This window comes from Zalophus californianus, chromosome 2 (genome assembly GCF_009762305.2).
Source record: "Zalophus californianus isolate mZalCal1 chromosome 2, mZalCal1.pri.v2, whole genome shotgun sequence".
In the NCBI taxonomy this organism is placed as follows: Eukaryota; Metazoa; Chordata; class Mammalia; order Carnivora; family Otariidae; genus Zalophus; species Zalophus californianus.
Window position 1 is genome coordinate 128,206,968 of NC_045596.1, and position 27,473 is coordinate 128,234,440.

Sequence of the window (27,473 nt, forward strand, 5' to 3'; positions counted from 1 at the left end):
TATTTGTTTTATATATACAAACATACACATATTTGGTTTTGTTTTCATAGCCAAGGACATGTACAGACAGTGAGGCCAGGAGCAGGAGCTCTGGGTGGGGCTCGCCTGTGCATGTGCACAGGGAGGAGCTACACCAGACTTGTCTATGTTTCTCCATGATCTCTTGCTACCTCTTTAAGTGGAATCTTTAGAGAGAAAAATCCCCACAGTAAGGAAAGAGGTAGCCAGGGTATAGGGTCTGGGGAAGTGTTAACAGCAGTGTTATCAGTGATGCTGCACTCAGTAGACCCTGCTAATTATAATAGTTAATACAGATTGGGGATTTACTATATGCCAGGTAGTGTTCTAAGTGGTTTATGTATGTATTAGCTCATTTAATGCTCAGTCGTAGCTAGTAGGTACTTTTATTATCTTCTAGATGTCAAATCCTTTTTTTTTTTTTTTTAACAGAACTGAGAGGTTAATCCTAAGTATTCAAGTCCGTTAGACCCAGTTTTAATTTTTAAGTTTGTTATTTGAGCATCTCTAACCCTTTGTAAGGATTTGATAGTTCATGAGTTTTATTCCAATGCAAACATTTACTTATTTTTTTAACAATACTTTTTTTAAAAGATTTTTTATTCATTTGAGAGAGAGAGAGTAGAGTGAATGAGAGAGAACATGAGTGGGTGGGGGCAGAGGAGAGGGAGAAGCAGGCTCCTCGTGGAGCAGGGAGCAGGACGCAGGGCTCGATCCCAGGACCCCAGGACCATGACCTGAGCCGAAGGCAGATGCTTAACCAACTGAGCCACCCAGGTACCCCCAGAATACAACTTTTTATCTTGGAACTGCCATGTGGGTCCATTGGAAATCAAAGACACAGTATGGGATCTTAATGATCTTAAAACATTTTGCTATTTCATCATCTTGGGAATTATTTCATCACTACTCATCTGTTATTTCCAACCATGTTAAAAATTACTAAAATGATAAGAAAACAAAAGAATTCTGGCATCGCCTTAAAAAATAATGTAATAGATAAATACTCTTTGTAGTCTTTTTTTAATGTTTTTGCAACATAGATGAAAATTTAGAATTTTTCATTTTTTGCTCATATAATGGCAAAGAGAAGACAATACCAGAGGAAGATATTTCACAGTTATTAGACAAAATCATAAGATGGCTGCAGAGAGACAGCAGTAGTGACTCAACAATGATGGCAAAATAGATAATACAAGTGAAATCCCTGTCTGAGTCTTCTGATGATGATATCCTAGATGAATTTTCTTAAATTCAAGAGTCAGTGAATTTTTAAGGACAGAAAGGAAATATGGTACTGTATTAGTCAAGTTCTGTAGACAAACAGAACCAACAGGATGTGTAAATATACAGAGGGATGTATTTTAAGAGACTGGTTCACAGGATTTTGGAGTCTTGGTATATGTAAAACCTGTGGGGTAGGCTGGCAGACTAAAGACTCAAGGAAGAGTTGCAGTTTGAATGCAAGGGCAGACTGTTAGCAGAATTCCTTTTTGCTCCAGGGCATTCAGTCTTTGTTCTGTTAAGGTCTTCAGTTGATTGGATGAGAGCCACTGCCACTGTGGAGGGCAGTCTACTCACACTCCACCAATTTAAATATTAATCTCATTCAAAAAAACACCTGCACTGAAATATCCAGAATAATGTTTGACCAAAATCTGGACATCATGGCCTAGCCAAGTTGGCATGTAAAATTAATCACCACAGGTATTTTTATCTAGTTAGTCATTCAATAGGCATGAGTCCATCATGCAACATTTTTCTTTTTTTTTAAGATTCTATTTATTCATTTATTAGAGAGCACGCATGCGTGCACACACACGCACGCACACAGGCACGCACAAGTGAGGGAAGGGGCAGAGGGAAAGGGACAAGCAGACTCCATGCTCAGCACAGGGCCTGACTCAGGGCTCGATCCCACCACTCTGAGATCATGACCTGAGCCGAAATGAAGAGTCAGACACTTAACCAACTGAGCCACCCAGGCGCCCCCATGCAACATTTTTTGACAAGAATTTGGACTATCCTATTTTGCTAAAAAGACATACTATATTCTTTTATGATGACTTATGCACCAAAATATACTTGATATAATTTGTTAGTGAACAAGTGCTAAAGGCAAATATGTACGCAGAAGTGATTTGAAGGAAATAAATAATGTAAGAAATAGAAAATTTATTGGATTAAACATTTTAATCAGTGTTTATAAATATAAAAATAATGGTAAACTAGAACCTATTGGAGATTGTTTGAAATTTGGAATCAGTATTTACAGGATAGATGTTTTTGTATCAGGATTTTCCAAAGAAACAAAACCATAGGAGATATGTGCATAATACACACACACACACACACACACACACACACACACACACACACACACACACAATGGTAAACTAGAACCTATTGGAGATTGTTTGAAATTTGGAATCAGTATTTACAGGATAGATGTTTTTGTATCAGGATTTTCCAAAGAAACAAAACCATAGGAGATATGTGCATAATACACACACACACACACACACACACACACACACACACACACACACACACACACACACACACACTTATTTTAAGGAATTGACTCCCACAGTTGTGGGGCTTGGCAAGTCTGAAATATGAAGGGTAGGTCAGTAGTCTAGAAACCGAGGCCAGATTTCTAATGTTACAGTGTTAAGGCAGAATTCTTTTTCAAGAAACCTTAGTCTTTTTGGCTCTGAAGGTCTTCAACTGATTGAATGAAGTCCACCCATATTCTGGAGGATAATCTCTTTAAAGTCAACTTTAAATCATATCTATAATGTTTATCATTGCAGATGTTAATCACATCTACAAAATCTGTATCTTCATAGCAACATCTAGACAGTGTTTGACCAAACAGCTGTCCACTTTAGTCTAATCAAGTTGACACATAAAATTAACCATCACAGTCTACCCTTTGTCAGTTTAGCAGCACTTACTCACGTATCCTTAAACTATACTTAATCTCCAAATAAAGGCAGTAGCAAAGTCTTACGTTCACCTAACATGACATGACTATCCTGCATGCTATCAAAGACAGATTAGCCTTTTCCCCAGAAGAGTATGCAAAGTCCTTGAGTGATGTTCACTTTTTTCCTTGGTATCCTGTAAGTTGAATACTATGATATAAAGTTAATAATATATCTTATGTTGTATGCCAAGGGGATAAGAGAGGGAAGAAAACAAAGTTATTTGCTTTATACATATACACACATATTGATAACAAAATAAGGAAGGAATACTCGTAACAATTATAGTCTTCATTTCTACAGATGGTCACAAGGTCTTACTTAGCTTCTACTACCCATTCCATAGTGCACTGGCTTTCAGCTAGCACCTCAGCTTGTCAGTTCTTTGCCTCGTGGGGTGACCCAAACCTTCATTCCTGAAGCGTCCAGGCCATTAGTAGTCTTGGCTGAAATGGGTTGTTGTCGTTTTCCATTGCCATTAATCACAGAGCATGGTAGGAGTACTAGGAGATGTCCTAAGAGGTTGCCTATATTCTAGGCATATTCTTCTTTAGCAGTTTAGTTTCCTTTCCCTTGGTCATCAGGATCAGTCACATGCAAGCCAGCAAAGTAACTCTCTTCCTTGCCTGCTGATTTCTTTTTGAGAAAAAGTTGATAGTGTAGTGATGAAGAGCTGGTGTCCACTTCCTCCTGACATATTAACTGAGACTCATTGACAACACTTAGCACAGGTATGGCACATAGTGGCACTGAATAAAGTATTATGGTTATGATAGCTGTTTTGGGATTGCGGCATTTAGGAGTTGGGGAAGAATTTAAAGATTAGCTCAGTTCTTTCATTTTCTAGAGAAACAACAGTATCGAGCAGTAGAAATGGCCAAGCTCCTGAAATTTTTTTGAATGTCTGTAATATTAGGAACTTTAAGCAAGTTGTCTCACTCATTACACTTCCTATCAAACTGTAAGAGAATTATCTTCATATTATTACTAAGAAATTGACACACAAAGAATTTAACAAAACAGATAAATCCAGTCAGTAGCAGAACAAGATAGAAACTCCAAAACTGTTTGAATCCCCAAATTTTACCATTTTATCACATGCCTCTGACTCCCAGTTCTGTTAAAGCATGGCACCTCACCTCATTAAATTGTTTTTTCTCAATTTAGAGAATTGAGTAACATTTACACAATTTAGAGTAACATCTACATCAAGATTAGAAAAGTTCACATAACCCATATTATTGTCAATTATCAATTAGTACCTGTGAGTATAATTTTTTATTGCTCTGTATTTAAATTAACCCACTTGCTATTAATTAGGTAATAATTTATAGTACTAAAACTGGGTGTTTTAGATCTAGTCAGATGTTTCTGTTATTTGGTCCTCATGTATAAGTTTAAGGGGAAATAGTGGTCATTTACATCTGGTAAATGTTGTAAATGATATAGGAGCTGCTAAAGAGAAAAAAAAATCAAATGTTTTGAAACTTTGTTCTCCCTCTGTATAAAGCAAGCAAATATTGAGGAATTGTATTGGCCTTCCCTGTTCAGTGTCAGATTAGAACCACAGCCCTGTTCTTAATGTATATACCCTTTGATTACTTTATATTTAGTTATTTAGTTTATTTGTAATTGTTAAAGCAGTTTATAATATATAAAATGTCCCTGTCCAACCGAAAATACTAAAATAACTTACCAACTAAATGAAGTTTATGAATCCTGTTTTACTTTTCAATGCCCCAAAAAGCATAATTATTTATGTGTTTCTTATAATGCGTATACATATGTATATTCATTTCTTTCTAGTGTCCCAATTGTTTTATATCTTTTACTACTATGTCTCTTGTACCTTACCTAAAAAAAAAAGCTTTTCTATTCTAACCACTTAAGTTTAAATTACATGTTAAAATCTTAAGTTTTCTATTTTCTTCACAGAATTACAGATAGGGTTTATATTAATGAAACAGAACAGTGGCAGTTTACTCTTCCTGTCTGCTTTGAATTTAGGCCGGTTTTTTCATTGTAAATATAGTATTCCAAATTCTGCTATACAACTTTTCAATCTGCTGCTATTTCGTCTTACTATGATACAGGTTTTTTTGTTTTTAGTAAAAGTAGCCTTCTAGGTTGTATAGATCTCCCTTTGGCTAATTAGGACTTGTGGCATTTTCAGTGTTTATAATGTGAAATTGTGATAAGTGAACAGTGTTGGGGCGCCTAGGTGGCTCGGTTGAGCATCCAGCTCTTGATTTCGGCTCAGGTCATGATCTCAGGGTCCTGGGACGGAGCCCCAGGTCAGGTTCCATGCTCAGCAGGCAGCTTGAGATTCTCTCTCCCCTTCTCCCCTCTGCCCCTCACCTGACTTATGCACATGCGTGTGTTCTCTCTCAAATATAGAAATCTTTTTTATTTTTTTAAAGGTTTTATTTATTTATTTGAGAGAGATTGAGCAAGAGAGAGCATGATTCGGGGGGGTGGCAAAGGGAGAGGCCGACTCCCTGCTGAGTAGGGAGCCCGATGCAGGGTTCGATTCCAGGACTCGGGATCATGACCCGGGCCAAAGGCAGATAGATGCTCAGCTGACTGAGCCACCCAAATGCCCCTCAAATACATAAATCTTAAAAAAAAAAAAAAAAAGTTTACATGGACGTCTCTTAAATGGAAAATGTCCCTGTCCAACCGAAAATACTAAAACCCAGCACAATAATTTTACTTTCCTGTACTTATTGGATATTTTATCACCTAGAAATTTAACTGTATCTATAGCAGCAGCATTAAACTTGCATTTTCTAAGATTATATTTAATTTCATATTACATTTTTCAGCTGACATTAAGAAGTATTTCATAACAAACTTCAGAATTCTCAAATTGAATGATACATCTTACAGTAAGCTATGATCAAATTTTTTATTTGTTCGGATATGTCCTGATAATCTGTTAAAGCTTTCCAGTCTTTCACTACTGAAAATTTAGAGTTAGTACTTGCCATTTCTGAAGGAGTCACACGTAATGTTTTCTAAGCCAAGACTCGGTTTATTCAGAGCAAATGAACTCGAACTGGTGTTGAGTGATTCTTCCCCAGCTGTGTACCTACGTAGACCTGAGCTTGGGAGTCAACTAGTCACTGAATTTACAAAGAAATGTGCGTTGTTAATATTTATACACCAAGGAGATTATGTCAAAACACAAAAATTGCAATCTGTCTTATGTCTGAAAGTTTTAGTCAATTGTTAACCTAATTTGGTTGTGAAAGTTATAGTTTCTCTGATTAATAATCTGCTATATTTTTTGTAACAGCTGTGCTTACAGTATAATAAAAACAAAACATGGAAGTGAAAATATTCTTTCTAGTACAAAGTAGTTTAACTTTTTAAAATTACTTAATTCTAGCTATACATCTGAGCTGATGACAGTTTTGGTTTACTCAACTTTTTTGGTAATTATATAGCTAGCTGTGATTTAGATTTGTTTAAGCATTAAAAGAAGAAAACTTCTATAGCTAAATATTTTAAATCAAATATTTTCTAAATCGAATATTTTCCCATTAGTGATACATTTGAGATTTTTTTGGTCACATTCACTAATAAGTGGATATGTTAAGGTGATTTTTATTGTTTTAGGAAGAATTTGGCTATAACGCAGATACCCAGAAGCTACTGGCTAAAAATGGGGAGACTCTTCTTGGAGCCATTAATTTTTTCATTGCCAGTGTGAACACTTTGGTGAATAAAACAATTGAAGACACATTAATGACTGTGAAACAATATGAAAGTGCCAGGTAGGTAATAAATTTTCATTATATTGTCTGCTTACAGATGGTACATAATTCATTTAAGGTTTTAGGTTGCATATGGTAGAAATCAACTCTGGCTAACATGAGCAGAAAAAGAATGCAGTAGAACGTTATAGGATAGCCCATAGAACTAAGAGAAAGGCAGGAGAACAGATTCTAGAAACAAGCAGGAATCAAAATCAAGATAATGCCTCAGAAGAATCTAATTAGGAATCTAATTAGAACCCTGATGCTGGGTACCTCTGGTACTGGATGTTATCACAGCTACATAAGTCATTTCCAAAAGGCCCCTAAATATTTTGCTTCATTGCCTAGAGAGTGTCTCACTGAGCCTTGGTCATGTGCCCAACCCTGCCTGTCAGAGAATTAGGGAGGTAGAGGATCTCCTAGTTCCAACTTCCTTAGAAAAGGACAGGGCCTTGTGTTCTACTAGGTAGTTACTAGATGCCTTCTATAATCTGGCCGTAAGCCTCTCTTCGTTCTTGTCACTGTTGCTTCCCAGTAGAAGCAGTACAATAGCCGGACTTGCAGTTTCACTTTCTCTTCAATATACAAGCTCATTTTTGCTTCCATGATTTTGTTTATGTTGTGGATACCAACAACCTAGCCTTCCACTTATCTAGGTTATAATCAGCTTCAAACTCTTTTGTATTTTACCTTTTACATATTTTCATAGCTGTTTATAATGCAGTGTTTTCATACATTTTATACACACACACATACACACTCATTAATTTCTCTATCTCATAACCATCCTGTTAGGTAAGCTAAGTACATTTTAGCAGATGAGCAGTAGCATTTTCAACTTTTGAGTCCAGGCCCAATTTTTCTCCCATTCATTCTATTCTGACTTACTTTGAGGTTTTTTTTTTTCCTCTGTGAACACTTGAAATCCGTATTTCCCATTATTCTTTTTATAGCATAGTTGAGGATAAGTACAAACTATACTTTTTAGAAGTGTAACTTTATGTTTTGGCCCCTTACCCTAGTTTAATGATATGAGAAATAGCTGTGAAAACTCTAAACTTATCTAGTTTTTGAGTGCTTCTTCTTAAGTATGTATTTCCTTATGCTTCACATGAGTAAAAGCCCAAAACCTTTGGAAAGTTAACTTTTAATCTTTTCACAAGAAGAAATGCTTCTGTGTTACTCTGTGTTTATAATTTTAGGTTTAGCATTAACATGTGGTTCTTAATGACTTGGATATGAAGGTCAAGATAAATAGCTGTGGTTGTTTGGTCGGAGAAGGGTGGAGGGGGGGTTGTGTGCCCTATTTAGGTTTTGGACTTGGTTTTTTACTTTTCTTCATTGTTTGAATTATTTACTAACACAGTATTAAAATCAGAAGGTGGAAAAAAATAAACAGAAGGAATCCATCAATAGGATATCCCTCAATAACATTGAAGGAATTTCTCAGTAAGATACCCTTCAATAGGAATCCCTTCGGTAACACTCTTAGTAATTGGTTCTCCAGTCTCTATTTAAATCTTTTCGTGGACATTGTATTTTTCAAAAGAATATTCTGTATATTTTTTATTTTTATAAATTTTATTTGGTTCTTTTCCAAATCTGTTCCTTATTCATGATGTCCTAATTTGTTCATAATAAATACTCTTTTCCTTTTATTTCTTTAATTCTTTTAAGCATTCTTATTTTCTAGTCTTTCAGATTGTTTTCTGGGTTATGAAGATGAAAATTCTTTTGTTCCCAAATTCCCACCACCACCTCCTAGTCAAGAACTACATGAATCTAGTTTCTGTTTATGTACTTTGTAATTGTCCACCTATCCTGAAAATATCTCTAGTACCTAAAACATATTTTTGTTTAGTATATTTTAAAATACGTTTTATTTTAGCATATAATATCTTTTTGGCCATTCTTTCTAAGGCACTTTTAAAAATATTAACCAATATTGTGGGACGACTGGCTGACTGGCTCAGTTCGTAGAGCATGCGACTCTTGATCTTGGGGTTGTGAGTTCAAGCCCCATGTTGGGCATATAGCTTACTTTAAAATAAAAAATTTTTTTTCAAATATTAGCCTGTAGTAAAGAAGGACAAATTCATCTGATAAGTCACTGAACAGTACATGAGTCATGTTTTAATTCGTGGAGGAGAAAAGCCTCTGGAGGTTAAATGTTTGTTCATTTGGAGCCAATTTCAAAGCCAAAATGAGAGCCCATTGGCTTTCTGCCTTTTACTTTTGATCATTCAGTCTCAAACTTGAACTGGATTTATCTCAAATTTTCATATCTATTTAAAAAATTATGACGCACCTCCAGTCGATAGAGCATGTGACTCGGGGTCTCAGGGTTGTGAGCCCCACATTGGGTGTAGAGATTACTTAAAAATAACATCTTTAATAATAATTTTCACATCTTATATTGAGATATCTGACTTAAAGTACAAAGTGATAAAAGATCTCAATCTAGGGGCTCAGCCAGTTCAGTGTCTGACTCTTGATTTGGGCTCAGGTCATGATCTTGGGGTCGTGAGATTGAGCTCCACATCAGGCTCTGTGTTCAGCAGGGAGTCTGCTTGAGATTCTCTCTCTCCCTCTTTTGCCCCTTCCCCTGCTCGAGCACACACTCTTTCTCTCTCTCCCTCTCAAATAGATAAATAAAATATTTTTTAAAAATCTCAATATGTCTAATATATGGGTTTATTTGAAACTTTTGAACAGAGTTATAAATCAGGTTATATGTACTTGGTAGCTGGTTATCAGGAAATCTTTAACCACCTATGTGTGTAGTTTAAAAACTGACAACAATAATGACCTCACCTCATAATTTATTCTCTTTTTATTGAAATTACAATGTGGGGCGCCTGGGTGGCTCAGTTGGTTAAGCGACTGCCTTCGGCTCGGGTCATGATCCTGGAGTCTCAGGATCGAGTCCCACATCGGGCTCCCTGCTCAGCGGGGAGTCGGCTTCTCCCTCTGACCCTCTTCCCTCTTGTGCTCTCTATCTCTCATTCTCTCTCTCTCAAATAAATAAATAAAATCTTTAAAAAAAAAAAAAAAAGAAATTACAATGTGATTTTATTCATTAAGCTTAGCTTGGGGTTTGACTTTCCTATACTATTTATTGAAGTAACTGAGGGATTCACTATTGTAATACTAAAACATTGCCTGCAGAGGGATAACATTTAAAAAGAACCCCAGATTAAAAGTTTCTCAGTAACTGAATTTTCTTCTCTGTCAGAACCAGAATTTACTGACTTTTAGGGCATGGGTCAGCTATTTGATCAGCACAAAAAGTGGCAATTTAGGCAAATGTCCAGTGGCCTTTTAATGCTCCCTATTATGCATTGTGTACAAGTATTTCCAGCCCTCTGGTGCTCCGTGTATAGAAAATCTTGTAACGGCCCATTCAACACTTCTCCACAGCACCACCAACAAGGGAGTCAGTTGTGGTCAAGACTTTTCAGATGTGGACACCTGTTCTGTAGAAGTTTTACATAAGCCATAAAGTAACCAACTATCACTAACTTTATTGATATGGATTCAGTTCAGACTGGCAACCTTGAAGGAGTTGCATTTTGAAAATTTAGTGTGCTTCTCTTCCTGGTGGTAATGAGCACTGTTAGAGAAGCTCTTATGGAAAGTTTTACTTTGATACCATCTACAAACTCTGGATGTAAAAATTAAGGGATATAAGGTCAGTATTATAACTTTGATTATGTTTATATTAATCTTATTGTTTAGAAATGTGCTCCAAGGCTGATGAAGGATGTTTGTCTTCACGTTAAATCACCATATATCACTATTTTTGTTCTACATTTTTTCTTTCATTTTTTGTTGTTTTTAGTATATTTACATCTGGCTATTCCTCTTCTAATTTGGCTATTATAATAAACACTCTAAAGATACTAGTTATTACCAGGTATCCTAAGTACTCTATATTTTTTAATGGAGATTATTATTCTCATTTATAGATGAAAAACTGCAGCAGAAAGAGATAAAATAACTAGCTCAAGACATGAGAGGCAGCAAAGGTCAGAGTGGTCCTTCGGTTTGCCTAGAGAACCCATGGAGTTTAACTTACTTGTTACCATTACCAAGTCAGTCTTGCCTCCTAAATCTTTAATATCTGTCTCCCCTTCTTAGCCCCACTGCCATTGTCTTGATTCAGTGACTCATTTCTCTTTTGCCCATGGTCTTCTAATTGGTTTCCTTGTTTCTGTTTCTTAATCTACTCCGGTCCATCCTCCATTTCTTACTACTAGAGATGCCTAGTTCTATTCTGAACGAGTAGAACATGTCACTTTCTAGAGCAGAGTTCTTAAATGGCTTCCCATCACATAACTTGACCTACCAGATTAAATCCGATCCCTTTAGTGTGGCCTGTAGGCCCTGCTTAATGTCCATCTTGCCTACCTGTCTGACTTTTAATTCCTTCCACTATCGTGCTCCAACTTCAGGTTATGACATACTGAATTACTTCCCAAATGTATCGTGGTATCTTACAAATCTGTGCTTTTGTTTGTGCTTTTCTCTTCCTGGATTGCTCTATTTCCCTGCCCCAGTCCACCTTGGAAGCTCTTATCATCCTTTAAAATTTAATTTTAAGTGTTTTAATTCTGTTCTAAGATACCTAATTAGGTAATTCTTCATCTTGATTTCCACTCTCCCTTATTCTCCCTCCCTCATGGCAGTTAGCGTTACCTCATTTTGTCGTTTAAGAGTCTCTCTCCCTCTAGACTGCAGGTTTCTTGGAGATAAACTTTTATCTGTTCATCTTTATAGCTCTGGTTTCTAGCATAGTGCCTGGAACATAGAAGGGGCTCACTTAATATTTGTTGAATAAATCAGTGTATCGGTGAATGAATGATTCTCTTCTGGCCCTGAAAGGTCAAGTTTGTTAAATTCAGTACAAGATAAAAATAAATTCTCAAGTCAGATTGGAATATAGTTTATGTTATTTAAAATATTCTTAAAGGGTGCCTGGGTGGCTTAGTCAGTTGAGTGTCTGACTCTTGGTTTCAGCTCAGGTCATGTTCCTTGGGGTCATGAGATGGAGCCCTGCGTTGGGCTCCACACTCAGCCAGGGGTCTGTCTGCTTGTATTTCTCTCCTTCTGCCTTTCCCCCCCACCTCATGTGCACGTGCTCTCTCTAAAAAGAATAAGTAAGTCTTTAAAATATTCTTAATTGCCAGAATAAGAGATGTAGATAGTACTTTAGATATTGAATAAAGAGCTTTAGTTCTGGGGCATAAGTTTTGTGATGCTGATTTTGACTAAATCAGAGGTTACAGTGATCTTAACTGAGTACTGAATAGTAGAGACTGCTGGGTAAGTCACTGTTTTATAATAAGCAAGTTGGTAGTATACTTACACAGGTGCTGTGATGGAGACATTATGAGGTGCAGTGTGATCATGGAGCGGTGGGGGTAACTATTTTAGTGGTAGGAGAATATTAGGGAGTAGGCATCTAAACGAGCACAAGGTGTTAAGTGCTCTGTCATAGATGCCATTGTCATGTTCTAAATACTAATATTACGGAAATCCATTCAGAGTTACTCTGTCCCATATGGTAGCCACTAGCCACATGTATCTGTTGAGCCCTTGAAATGTGGTTAGCCTAAATTGAGATGTGATTAGATGTGTAATATATACGATGGATTTCAGAGACTCATACTACTCCCCCAAAAAGTAAAATAGTTCATTAACAACCTTTTCACATTGATGACATGTTGCAATGATAATATTGTAGATATATTGGGTAAAATAAAGTATATTGTTTAAAAGGTAAAATTAATTTTTATTATTTTAATGTGACTACTAGAAAATTTTAAGTTACATATGTGACTTGCATTATATTTCTGTTGTGCCTTGCTGGCTAGACTATACTTTCAGGACTGCTGACTCTCAGTGTAGCTTCGTTTTACCAGTTAAAGGATGTCATCCTAAAGTCTGCTGTCTTCATATGCTTTGCCTTATTTTTTTTTTTTAAAGATTTTATTTATTAGAGAGAGAGAGAATGAGAGATAGAGAGCATGAGAGGGAAGAGGGTCAGAGGGAGAAGCAGACTCCCCCCTGAGCAGGGAGCCCGATGCGGGACTCGATCCCGGGACTCCAGGATCATGACCTGAGCCGAAGGCAGTCGCCCAACCAACTGAGCCACCCAGGCGCCCCATATGCTTTGCCTTATTGGTATTAACCAATTCCCATGTGAGATAGATCACTTGATCTTGTTGGCATTAGGTTTTAACATCTGTTTTTTTAAACTGGTTTTTAAATTTTGGAAATTTCTGCTTGTCAGTTAATACTGTACTTTGGGAAAAATAGTTAATGAGATTAATAAGCAGCTCCCCCCCATGCTTGTATTAATAGCTCTTTGTATTAAAGAAATATATGATTTTAAAAGTGTAAGGTGTAATATGTATGAGAATTATCTGTTAATATATAACATGAGACTGCCATATATTTTCAACTCACCTCCTGAACTTATTTCACTCTGTTTTTGTAATATGCTTCACTTACTTTGTTCTTTCCAGGATTGAATATGATGCATATCGCACTGATTTGGAAGAACTGAATCTTGGACCACGTGATGCCAACACTCTGCCAAAGATTGAGCAGTCACAGCATCTGTTTCAAGCACATAAGGAAAAATACGATAAAATGCGTAATGATGTTTCTATCAAGTTGAAATTTCTAGAAGAAAATAAGGTAAATTTAGTCTTTACCTTCTGAGATAAATTTTTATGGACTTTAAAATGATGTCATCCCAAAGAGAGATAAATAGAAAGATTTTGTTTCTGTTAGCTCTCTTTCATTACAGTTGCAAAATGGAATTCCACCAGTAATCAGTGTTTGAGTTTTTAGAAGAACCAAAAATATATTTATCTTTCTGTTATAAAAGTCATCATCAACCCTACTGTACCAGTCCTTCACATGTAACAGTTGGGAAAAAATATTTGATGTTCAACTATTGACCTTCAGATTGGAGTTGGTATCAAATGTTATAAAAGTTACATGCTTGGAGCACCTGGATGGTTCATTCGGTGGAGTGTCTGGCTGTTGATCTCAGGGTTGTGAGTTCAAGCCTGTACTGGGTGTAGAGATTACTTTTAAAAAAGTAAAATCTGAAAATTAAAAAATAAATAATAAAAAATTACATAATGATAGATTCTGCTTTGAATATTTTGAGACCTTTTTATTAATGATAGGTACAGACTTCAGAAAGGGAAGAACATTCTTCCTAGTAACTGGTAAATGAGGAATGACTAAAAGGTCCAGCTTAGAGCTGTAGTTAGCATACCCTAGAAGAAACAAGCCAAGAAATCAATTTTCCGCATTATTTTTGTATAACATGAACCCATCTAAGGACTAGAACAGTGAGAGCTGAGATGGACCTGCTGTGGGCTTCTATTCTATTCATAGACTAACAGGCTCCTGAGTTTTGGCTTAAGTAGAGGACAGGTTCCTGTGTTTAACATTTTTTTTTTAAGATGTATTTATTTGAGAGAGCGCACATGCCAGAGCCCAGTGGGGAAGGAGAGAGGGAGAGAGAGAATCTTAAGCAGACTCCCCACTGAGCGTGGAGCCCAAACAAGGGCTCAGTCTCACAACCCTGAGATCTTGACCTGAGGCAAAATCAAGAGTGAGACGCCCAACCCAGATGCCCCTGTGTTTAACATTTTTGACATGACATGCATACTCAGTTTTGTGAGTGGGATTACAGTTCTGGAAACAGGGAGAAGCCAATAGTGGGCACAGCACAGAGTAGGTGGAGTGGTTCAGTCTTGTGGAGATGGGGTCTTTCCACTGCATATTGATGGTCTTCTTGTGATTTTCATATCCTCTGAAGTCACAATAGGTCTTCAAATCTACTTTCTTTAGGTACCCTCTTAAAATTGTTCTTCATTTGTTATTTCCTGTTGATATCCTCTTGTTTTCCTTAACATTTTTTTAGAAACTCTTATGGCTACCATAAAAGCTGCAGAGTAATACATTTCCTCGGGATCTACCAAGTCCTGCACTACCACTCACTTTTTTTAGCTACAGTGGGTAAAAAGTATTCACCAGAAACAATTACAAGGGCAGTAAAAGAAACTTCAGTAGAGTTATCAGACAGATTACCTAGCATCATTCCAACAAGAACGCAGTGCAGCCTTTCAGCATTGATTAGCTGAACACGTAAGATGGCATTCCTTTTAGTCTATTCATATTTATCTATATAGATGTATCTCTCTACAGGTATATATGTAGGGAGAGATAGATCAGTTACATAGCTTAACATTTTAATAGATAGGAATATATCAATACTTAGATGTAGATGTATGTTTTAAACATAAAAATATTTTTTGACATATTCCTCTATAATAGATCAGCATTGTACAGGATAGGGCTAAGTGAGGTATGCTAGCTAGCATTTGAGAGGCTCTCTCCAAAGCTAATTTGAAGGGAAAGAAAGGAATTCACCTAATTTGGGGGTTCAGGACCTCTGCAAATAAAGAAATTGATTTTAGAAAATCTATAAAATGGTAATTATATTCCTTTGGAATCTAATGGTATCATGTACTCTTCTCTGGATAGTGAGATTATGGGTAATTTTTATTTTCTTTATATATTTCTCTATTTTAGATGGTTGTGTTGCCTTGATAAAAAAGGAGAGAAAGTGGGGCACCTGGGTAGCTTAGTCGGTTAAGCATCTGGCTCTTGATTTCAGCTCAGGTCATGATCTCATGGTGGTGAGATCGAGCTCCAGGTCGCATTCCACACTGAGTGTGGAGTCTGCTTAAGATTCTCTCTCTCACTCTCCCTCTGCCCCTCCCACCTCCAAAAAAAGAAGAGAAAGTAATGTTGAAAGAATCAGTACTCCAAAGCAACTATGCTTATTAGTCCTTGCCAGGGTAAATAGGAAAATTACACAAGGATAAACAATGGCCATGTGATTGCTACTTGTCTTACTATAACTACTTTGGAAACTTAGGAGATACCCAGATGTGGACATGAATCAGGGAAGGCACTTATCTGTCAGTTACTATGCATTTTACACATATTCTCACCTAATCCTTCGTACTTTAATTCTTTCAGTAAATATTATTGAATACTTTATATACTGGGAATATGTCAGGGAACAAAAAAGACAAAATCTCTGTCCTTTTGAGGCTGACATTCTTATCAATCAGATACACTCATCATCCATAGTTTACAGATGAGTGAGTTCGTTTTACATCATCTTCTGTGATCATATATGCCCTTCGCTTCTGATCTTTGGAACCTCTGTCTCCCTGATCTGTCCACTGTAAAGTCGTTCCTCACTTACTAGGAAGAGTTGTATGACATACCTAGGCTCTTCCCCTTCATGTGTCGAGGAGAAGTTCTAGATTCTGGGAACATCAAAATCAGTATTTGAGCTGTGGAGAATAGACTGAAGAAATTATTTGGGGCCTGTCTATATCTAGTATCATTACTGCCTAAAGTAGCCCCGTGTTGTATCTGGAAAACAGCTATCGTGCTAATGTGAGAAATAGAAAGGAGGTACAGAGGAGGTGGCAGGGAGAAAAGACCTTGTGTACTTTCTCCTCTGCCCTTGCTTTGCCTCACTTGTTTTATGCTGTGCTCTGCTCTGCTCTGCTCTGCACTAGAGTTGAGCAGCATAGGCTAATGAATAGGCAAGGTGGACTGTGTCCTTTGTAAAAAAGTCCAGATTAAGAATGTGAAAACTTGGGTTCCAGACTTGCTCCTGCCACCTGCTTACTTCATGATCTTGGACGGGTCTCCAAACCTTTGTATTTTCCTCTGGAAAATGGGGGTAAATCATGCCTTGTGTTAAGTGAGTGAGAAAAACACACTGTCCTCTGTAAGGTATAAAGTACTGTTCACCAGTATTTATAGGATTCCTACTGTGTGCCAGGCCCTTTGCTAGGTGAAGGGATGAAGGAGAAAGAAAATAAAGTTCACGATCTTCGGGAGATACAAAAGCATAAGATGGGTTTGTTTTCTAGAAATTACCACCTTCACACCTTCCCCTGGTGGCTTTTAAACTTAACCTGTATCCTGCCTACTTTGTGTCTTTTTTGCTGATAGGAGCAGAAATTGACATTAGAAAAGATGTGGCAGGAGACATGAACTGTATTTATTTCAACATATTAATTTGAAATACTAAATTTATATCATTTGGCATTAGGTAAGCAATACTTTCTCAGTAGTAAGTAAGGGTAATGAATTGACCATTCAGGGAAGTCTTTAAGATCCATGGAAGAGACAGGACTTCAGCCTAGCCTTGAAAGGTCAGGAGGACAGGCCTAAGAGAAGTGGGAGGAGAACCTGCTTGGCAAGGGCAGTGGCCCACATGTACGAGCAGAGGAATATTCATGTTTAGTAGAGAAGAAGTAGACTACCATGATGGGACATAACCTTGACATGCTTTAAAGGAAGAGAGAATCAGAAAGGTAATTGGAAGCCACATTGTATTGAGCCTTGAACACATAAAGATCAAGTTGTGGCCTCAAAAAGGATGCATAGCTGAGCAATGAGGGACCAGCCAGGTTATCTCTGTAAAGTTTCAGTGTCTGTCAGATGGCTTTCACATCCCAACTTTATCTAGTTGGCATTAGAGAATCTGTAAAGTTAGGGGGCATCTGCGTGGCGCAGTTAAGTGTCTGCCTTCGGCTTAGGTTGTGATCCTAGGGTCCCAGGATCCAGCCCCACGTCGGGTTCTCTGCTCAACGGGGAGCCTGCTTCTCCCTCTCCCTCTGCCTGCTGCTCTGCTTGCTTGTGCTTGCTCTCTCTCTCTGTCAAATAAATAAATATATCTTCTGACTGTTGGTGGGAATGCAAGTTCATACAGCCACTTTGGAAAACAGTGTGGAGGTGCCTCAAAAAATTAAAAATAGAGCTACCCTATGACCCAGCAATTGCACTCCTGGTTATTTACCCCAAAGACACAGATGTAGTGAAAAGAAGGGCCGTATGCACCCCAATGTTCATAGCAGCAATGTCCACAATAGCCAAACTGTGGAAAGAGCCGAGATGCCTTTCAACAGATGAATGGATAAAAGAAGATGTGGTCCATACATACAATGGAATATTACTCAGCCATCAGAAAGGATGAATACCCAACTTTTACATCAAGTGGATGGGACTGGAGGAGATTATGCTAAGTGAAATAAGTCAAGCAAGAAAGTCAATTATCATATGGTTTCACTTATTTGTGGAACATAAGGAATAGCGTGGAGGACATTAGGAGAAGGAAGGGAAAAATGAAGGGGGGGAATCGGAGGGGGAGACGAACCATGAGAGACTATGGACTCAGAGAAACAAACTGAGGGTTTTAGAGGGGAGGGTGGTGGGGGGATGGGTTAGCCCGGTGAAGGGTATTAAAGAGGGCATGTACTGCATGGAGCACTGGGTGTTGTACGAAAACAATGAATCGTGGATCACTACATCAAAAACTAATGATGTGATGTATGGTGACTAACATAACATAAAATAAATTTAAAAAAAAAAATCTTAAAAAAAAAGCATTTGTAAAGTTAGGAGTAACAGAAGAAAAAAATGACTTAAAAACATTGTTCGGGCACTATAGTTCAAAGGCAGAAAGAAAGTAGAAGCACGCAAACCAGCAAGGAATCCTTTATAGCCAAATGAAATGATGAAGAGCCTGACCTAGGGTTGTTGGAGTAGTAACAGAAAGGAAAGAATACCATGATTTCAAGGCTGCGTGGCAGGGGTTGGAAATCAACAGAGGAAGCTAGTTTGGCTGGAAGGTTGTGAGGGATGAGGGATGGGTATTTGTTCCATTTAACCTAGTGTATATTTGAGAATATTTTGATGACAAAATATTCACATGGAAATAGTAGGAAGTTAATTATGTGAGTTTGGATGCACAGGGTGTAAAGGCTTCAGAGATAAAGGCTTGGAAGTCATTGCCTTTTGAGAATGAAGAATAACATTGTTGTCGCATCTTCTTTTGACCTTTCTTACTACAAAATTTTTAAAAATTTGCCTTTATTCTCAAGGATTTATGTTCTTAGAGAGTCTAGAGATAGTCTTTGTTTTCGGCTTTCCACGGTTGTCATTAACCTGAGTTTCAATTTGAACTCTAATCAGTGGTGTCTAAAATAAAATCTATAAAGAAACCCTGTTCTTTTTATCTTATTTAACTCTTCAGAACTGTAAAGAGATAATATTGATCTCTGTTATTTTAAGCAATCAGTAGCTGTAATTTGGGTGAAGACTTAGATTCATGAGAAAACTTTTTTTATTGTTAAGCAACTTTTACCGTTTTATTTTTAATAGCTCTAACAAAGGGAGGAAAAAGCAAGCCTTTAGGCTTAGAAACTGTCTGTCATCCTTGTTTGCTTTCTTAGCAGTGTGAAATGCCTCAAATCTTGTTTTTTTCTTCTTTTGTTAAACTACAACTGAATTTGTACCTTAATATCTCTTTTATACGTAGTTGTCAGATAAACTTCTTAGCACTCGGATTTTAACAAAGTATAATATGCTCTTCCTATTTCTTAAATATTGTACATTGAATTTTTAAAAACATAAGTTATTTGAAACATCGTTGAGTGTGCTAGTTTGTAATTTGATAATGTCCTGAAGGCTACTGCTTTTTTTTTAAAGCTGTTTTTGCAGCTTTTGCGGGGAGGAAACTTTATTTGGGTTCTCGTTTCATGGCTTTTGGAGTGTCTTCCCATAGCAACACTTCTCTTCTAAAATGAGAGGCCAGATAACCAAACAACTAAAATGGTGCATAAAGTAAAAGCAAATAATGACTGAGTAAAGGACTAAGAACCATTCCAGTGACTGTTGTAATAAATTTTCATAGCCAACAATTGTGAGAATGTTTTGTTTGTTTCATTCTTAGAACTTTAAAAAAGATTTTTTTTTTTTTGGAGAGAGATTGAAAGGTCGAGTCTTAGCTGTATTTTAGAAAATCGAAGTGTTATATGCCCTTAGTCTAGCCTTCCTTCTTTCTGGCAAAACAGAGGAAATAGGTGTGTAAAATACACACATTCCTGTGTTCGTATATGCATTCATGCTGAGTGATAGTGCATATATCTCTTGTCATTTACTCTTAATGGAGAAACTTGAATTCTTCTATTATGTGAAATCCATACTTTTATCCAACCACTCCTAAGATATATTGTGTTTACCTTTAACCTAAACAACTCTTACTAATCTCTGATATTCTCTTCCTTGTTTTACTAAATAATTGAGTTGCATAGCAGTAAGAACGAATTAGGCTCTTCTGATGTTTCTCTTTTAATCATTATTTCTCCTTTTCCAGACCTTTGAGTAGTGTTACATGAGCTATTTTGTGACTTAAGGCAGTTTATTTACCTTTTATTGTTCCTTTCATGGTTCAAAACAAAATATAGACTAATTGAGTAAAGAGAAGAAAATAGATATTTCTGTTGTTTTGTAGACTTTGTGAGAAAGGCACCATGCCTCCTTTCACAGCCTTCATGATACCTAGCAATGTTGTTAAATATATAGTAGTTATTTTAGCAAATGTGTGCTTGCATTTCTTCCCAGAATTAGAGGCACACTGCAGGGAAGAGAAAGAGATGGAAGAAAATGAGAGTCAGCCACGACAGGATAGAAGGGCAAATCCTGATTACGTCATTCTTTGCTTTAGTGAGGGCAAAGCATGCTCTCTCAGAATACCACTATTGTCTGCAGTGCATACTGCTGCGTGGAAAGAGGAAGCAGAAAATTAGAGAAAAAATATGCGCATCAATGTGAGCAATTCATGTTTATTTTTTCTAAACAACTTTTTATAGGGTTAGAATCACATAAAATATGAAAAAAGTAAGTTAAGATTATTATTTCCTTTAAGATAACTATAATTTAACTTGGGAGTGGTAAATCTCTTTTCAGGGCTACTAGTGCATTAGAGGGGAAAAACCTGAATGTATCAAAAGATTCAACAAAGCAGCTTAGGGTATAAATCAAAAGTAAGAATCTTGTTAATGTTATTACATTCTTACTTTAAGAAAGATGAAATATACTCTAAGGTAATGTCAGTTAATCAGCTGTATCCATTAAATGAAGGGTTTTTTTCCTTTGTTAATGTTTCAGCGACTTGAGGATGACAGTGGGGACAGGAAAAGATGAGCCAAACTTGGGAATGTATCCTGCACACATATTTGATTAATATAGTTGGAATCTATCCTGGACACATGGTTGATTAATATACTTAAGTTAAATACCTTTTTAAAAAAACCATAGTCATTTTTGACTCAGGTTGATGAAAAGACTGTTGTTTACACTCAACACTGTATTTCATATATAATCATCATAATATTCCTGTATATTAGGACTTCTTTTCTAATATGTTATTAATACACTATTTTTTCTAATATATTTCAAACTTATTTCATATGTATCTTATAATTAATTTAATTTTTCAGAAAACAATGCATAAACTAAAATGGGAAGGAGGAGAAAGAGGGAATACACAGACTAAAACACCTAGAACAAAGTAAACATACTCATGTAATTTGAGTCAGCTACATATACATAGTTGTGATGATTCAGTGACTATGCAAATACATACTGTAATAGGAAATACTTGAAACCTAGTACATTTTTGTAAAAATAGGCTATAAATGTTTGGAAAAACTTGGAAGGCAGAGGTATTCTTTGTTTGCTAAAGCTCCTCTGAGAGGAAAAAAAGTACACCTCTGAATTTTAAAAATGGATATTTCTTGCCAAATTTTAAGAAGCATGTTAATTATTACTCAATATGTACAAGCACATACATTCTTAAAATCTTCTCTGTTGTCAAAAGGACCCTAACTTCTTACTCTTGATACTTTTTAAATGTTCATACCAATGACTTACTATCATCTTTTTCTATAACTGGAGGTACAAACAGTTCTCTTGGTATTTGCTCATAGGTCAAGTGAAATTAAGTTCCACAGGTAAAAGGACCGTACTGGTTCTAAATAAAAAATTAACATTTATGGACTGAAATGTGGAAGTATGTATAATAAGCAACCTCAACACTATGCCAAATATGATTACCTACATTTGGATTTTGTGAAACATTCCCTAACTCATGCACCCTTACTTCCTGAGTATATTTCATCATATCATTTCAGGTTGTTATTGTTCTTTTTTTCATTCACTTAACAAACTTTTATCAGATATATACGTGTGCCAGGAAGTGTTCTGGATATTGGTGATACCCATTGAGCAAAACCAAAAACAAATTTTACCCTCAAAGAGCTCGTAGACTAATAAAAGTAACAACAGTGATCAAATCACATCAAAATATATATATAAAATCTTGACTGTGACCAGTGCTCTCAAGGGAGGTACGTGGTTCATTAAGAGTGGCTATGGCAGGCTGCCATGAGAAAGTGGTGTTGAGCATTAACTAGGTAAAGTGAGAAGCAAAGAGTATTCCAAGTAGAAGAAACAGCATGTGTAACAGCCCTGTGACAGAGAAGGGTGTGGTGTGCTCAGAGAATTAAGTATGACTAGAACCAGTGAAACTAGAGCATAGAGAGATGACTGGGAGGCAAGCAAAGGCCAAACCATGCAGGCCTTATAGACCCACATTAAGGAAAAGTTTATTTCAGTATCGGTAGGGACCCCTTGAAAAAATTCTTGGCAAATGATAAGTTTAAAATATGGTGCATAGATCTTAGTTGGAACCTAAGAGTGAATATAGTAGTTTAGACAAGAGATGATGAGAGCTTATTTAGGGTGGTGGTAATGGAAATGAAATGAACTGAAGGTGTTGAGAGATATTTAAATAGTAAAACAAAAATACATATAAAAGACTAAGAGCAAATTGATGTATAATTAGCATCTTTAACTTTTTATTCCTTTATTCATCAAATATTCATCAGTTTTTTATGTGCTGGGGTTAAATAGTAGAAATACAATGTTCTTGCCATTATAGAGCTTATGGTCAAGTAAGAGAAATAGGCATTAACCAAATAATTACATAAATACAAACTATGACAAGTGTTGTAAAGGGGAAATTGAGGAGCCATGTGAGTATACAAAGGGGACTTGGCTTGGCGTGGGGTATTGTGGAAGGCTAGAGAAAGTGACATTGGGGCTAAGCTCCAGAAGGATGTAAAGAGCTGACTAAAGGTGTGTGGAGGAAGCAGACTTTAAATGGAAGGAATAGAATATGCAAAAGCCAATTGAAGAGAGAGGGAGAGGGAGAAACTCTTAAGCAGGCTCCACGTCCAGTGGGGGAGCCCGACTTGGGGCTCAGTCTCACAACCCTGAGATCGTGATCTGAGCAGAAATCAAGAGTCGGCCACTTAACCAACTGAGCCACCCATGCACCCATAGGTTTTTTTCTTTATTCCTCTTAGACCTCATAACATTCTGGCTTTCTATTTGTATTTCTTCCTTTAAATTTTCAAAACATGCACTTTTCAAAAATTATTCAGTAAATTTTTTAAGGTGCCTGTTTGGGGCTATTATAATGCCTAATCCTAAGGAAATATTTTATACAGGGCACCTGGGTGGCTCAGTTGGTTGGGCAACTGCCTTCGGCTCAGGTCATGATCCTGGAGTCCCGGGATCGAGTCCCACATTGGGCTCCCTGCTCAGCAGGGGGTCTGCTTCTCCCTCTGACCCTCTTCCCTCTCGTGCCCTCTATCTCTCATTCTCTCTCTCTCAAATAAATAAATAAAATCTTAAAAAAATATATTTTATAAAGGTATTATGACAAACTTCTTGCTGACAAGCAATATACAGTCTAATGGATGATACTTAGTAAAATGCTGAGTTAAGCATGAGAAAAAAGAAGTAGAGAATTTGATGAAGAAGAGCATTAATGTGGGTTCTTAGAACTACCTGCTAGGCTAGGTAGTATGACTTGAATAGAACCACACAAGAATGAGTAATAGGAGCATTGGTGGAAAAGGTCAGGAAAAAAAAATTCTTAAAAAAACCCTAGAACAGGAGCACCTGGGTGGCTCAGTCGGTTAAGCGTATACCTTCTGCTCATGTCACAATCCCAGGGTCCTGGAATCGAGCCCCGCATCAGGCTTCCTGCTCAGCGGAGAGCCTGCTTCTTCCTCTCCCTCTGCTGCTCCCCCTGCTTTTGTGCTCTTTCTCTCTCTGTCTCTCTCTCTCTCTCTCTCTGTCAAATAAAATCTTTAAAAAACAAAACCTTAGAACATAGGGGCACCTGGGTGTCTCAGTCGGTTGAGCTTCCCACTCTTGGTTTAGGCTCAAGTCATGGTCTAGGGTTTGGGGATCAAGCCCTACCTCACGCTGTGTGCTCAGTGGGGAGGCTACTTGAGATTCTCTCTCCCTCTCCCTCTGCCCCTCCCCACTGCACATGCATGCACGTGCTCTCGCTCTCTCTCAAATAAATAATCTTAAAGAAACCCTGGAACGGGGTGGAGCGAGATGGCAGAGGAGTAGGAGACCTGGATTTCGTCTTGTCTCAGGAATTCAGCTGGATAGGGATCAAACCATTCTGAACACCTACGAACTCAACAGGAGATCGAAGAAAAGAATAGCAACAACTCTGAACAGAAAAGCGACCACTTTCTGGAAGGTAGAACGTGCGGAGAAGTGAATCCGAGGCGATATTCGGGAGGATAGATGGTGGGGGAGGGGGCCTTCGTCGGCCGCTTCTGGCAAGTGATAGAGCCGTGGAGCACAAAATCAGAACTTTTAGAAGTCGGCTCCGCTGAGGGACGTCCCTCCAGTGGCTAAGCGGCGGGTGGAACTCTCTCGGGACAGTGTGGTCTCAAGACCCTCGGGGTCACAGAAAGACCGGGGGTGCCTGAGTATGGCAGAGCTCCTGGGTATCGGAGCAGGGAAGCCGGCTGCAGAGATGAGGCGAGGATTGGGCTCTCAGCTCAGGGTTGCCATAAACTGTGATCGGTGACACAATCGGGCCACTGCTCCTCCAGCAGGGACCCAACAAGCAGCAGATCTGGGGAGACTCCCCTTCCTCCCATGGGAGGAGCGGCGTGGGAGCGCACCGCAGGGATCTGCTGGGTTTGGAGACTCCACACCGAGTTGGGTGCCAGAGATGGAAATGCTCGGTCACAGGCCGGGAGAACACGGAGTGCAGCCGGAGACAGGGAGACAGGAGTGAATGACTGCTTTTCTCTGGGGGCGCACTGAGGAGCAGGGCCCCGAGTTCTCAGCTCCTCCACGGCAGAGATTGGGAGGCTGCCATTTTCACTCTCATCCTCCAAAGCTGTACCAAAAGCTTGCAGGGAACAAAAGCTCCCGAGACCAAACCCGAGCAGATTATTTAGCCGGGACCTGGCAAGGGCGGGGCAATTCCGACTCCGGCAAAGACATTTGGGAACCATGGCAACAGGCCCCTCCCCCAGAAGATCAGCAAGAACAGCCAGCCAAGACCAAGTTTACAGATCAATGAGAATGGCAGAACTCCAGCGCTAGTGGAATACTGCACATAGAATCCATGGCTTTTTTACCATGATTCTTTAGTCTTTCAAAATCAGTTTTTTCTAACTGCCTTTTTTTTTTTAATTTTTCTTTTTCCCTTTTCAGCCAACATCTTATCAATCCCTTTTTTAAAAAAAACTTTTATTTTTCATTTTAGAGTCACATTCTATCCCTTCATAGTAGTTACCCTTATTTTTGGCATATATATATATATATATATATATATATATATATATATATATATATATATATATATATAAGCTGTTCTCTCTTTAAAATTTTGAGATACGTTCTAATAGATCAAAATATACCCTAAATCTCTAGTGTATGGCTTTGTTCTAGTCTCCTGCCTGGTCACATTTTCTCCCCTCCCTTTTTTTTTTCTTTCTTTCTTTTTTTTTTTAAATCCTCTTCTTTCTTTTTTCAAACAACTTATCAATTCCTTTTATAAAATTTTTTATAATTTTCATCTTTACAGTCATATTCAATCCCTTCATCATATCAACCCTTATTTTGTTTGTACATATATAGTCTTTCTTTAAAATTTTGGGAGGCACTTTCTTCTAACAGACCAAAATACACCCAAAATGTAGTGTGTGGCACTGATCTATGCACCAGCCTGATCATATTTGATCATATTCTGTTTCTTTTTTGTTTTGTTCTGTTTTGGTTTGTTTTTATCTTTTTCTTTTTTTTCTCTCTCTTTCTTTTTTCTTTCTTTTCCTTTCTTTTCCCCTGGTTTCAGGTCTTTTCTGATTTGTTTAGAGTATATTTTCTGGGGACATTGTTACCCTGTTAGCATTTTGTTCTCTCATTCATCTGTTCTCTTCTGGACAAAATGACAAGACGGAAAAAATCACCTCAACAAAAAGAACAAGAGGTAGTACCCTCTGCCAGGGACCTACTCAGTACAGACATTAGTATGATGTCGGACCTATAGAGTTCAGAATCATGATTTTAAAGATACTAGCTGGGCTTGAAAAAAGCATGGAAGTTATTAGAGAAACCCTTTCTGGAGAAATAAAAGAACTAAAATCTAACCAAGTCGAAATCAAAAAGGCTATTAATGAGGTGCAATCAAAAATGGGGGCACTAACTGCTAGGATAAATGAGGCAGAAGAGAGAATCAGCGATGTAGAAGACCAAATGATGGAAAATAAAGAAGCTGAGAAAAAGAGAAACAACTACTGGATCACGAGGGCAGAATTCAAGAGATAAGCGATACCATAAGACAAAACAACATTAGAATAATTGGGATCCCAGAAGGAGAAGAAAGAGAGAGAGGGGCAGAAGGTATACTGGAGCAAATTATAACAGAGAACTTCCCTAATGTGGGGAAGGAAACAGGCATCAAAATCCAGGAGGCACAGAGAACCCCTCTCAAAATCAGTAAAAATAGGTCAACACACCCTGACATCTAATAGTAAAACTTACGAGTCTCAGAGACAAAGAGAAAATTCTGAAAGCAGCTCGGGAGAAGAGATATGTAACCTACAATGGTAGAAACATTAGATTGGCAACAGACCTATCCACAGAGACCTGGCAGGCCAGAAAGGACTGGCATGATATCTTCAGAGCACTAAACGAGAAAAATATGCAGCCAGGAATACTATATCCAGCTAGGCTCTCACTGAAAATTGAAGGAGAGATAAAAAGCTTCCAGGACAAACAAAAATGAAAGGAATTTGCAAACACGAAACCAGCCCTCCAAGAAATATTGAAAGGGGTCCTCTAAGCAAAGAGAGAGCCTAAAAGCAGCATAGACCAGAAAGGAACACAGACAATATATAGTAACAGTCACCTTACAGGCAATACAATGGCACTAAATTTCTGTCTTTCAATAGTTACCCTGAATGTAAATGGGCTAAATGCCCACAATCAAAAGACACAGGCTATCAGATTGGATTAAAAAACAAGACCCATCAATATGCTGTCTGCAAGAGACTCATTTTAGAACCAAAGACACCCCCAGATTGAAAGTGAGGGGGTGGAAAACCACTTACCATGCTAATGGACACCAAAAGAAAGCTGGGGTGGCAATCCTTATATCAGACAAATTAGATTTTAAAGCAAAGACTGTAATAAGAGATGAGGAAGGACACTGTATCCTACTTAAAGGGTCTGTCCAACAAGAAGATCTAACAATTGTAAATATCTATGCCCCTATCATGGGAGCAGCCAATTATATAAGGCATTTAATAACAAAAGCAAAGAAACACATTGACAACAATACAATAATAGTGGGGGACTTTAACACCCCCCTGACTGAAATAAACAGATCATCTAAGCAAAAGATCAACAA

The 27,473-nt window shown here is 37.7% G+C and overlaps 1 protein-coding gene across 10 annotated transcripts in view; it reads left to right on the forward strand.

Moving 5' to 3' along the window:
- The window catches only part of ARFIP1 (ADP ribosylation factor interacting protein 1), a 130,845-nt gene that overhangs the window by 82,854 nt on the left and 20,518 nt on the right, over positions 1-27,473 (forward strand). For all 10 annotated transcript variants that reach the window (XM_027598616.1, XM_027598618.1, XM_027598623.1 and 7 more), the window contains 2 exons: positions 6,630-6,787; positions 13,300-13,474. In XM_027598616.1, the coding sequence (XP_027454417.1) occupies positions 6,630-6,787; positions 13,300-13,474 (333 nt within the window). The remainder of the gene's footprint in view (positions 1-6,629; positions 6,788-13,299; positions 13,475-27,473) is intronic.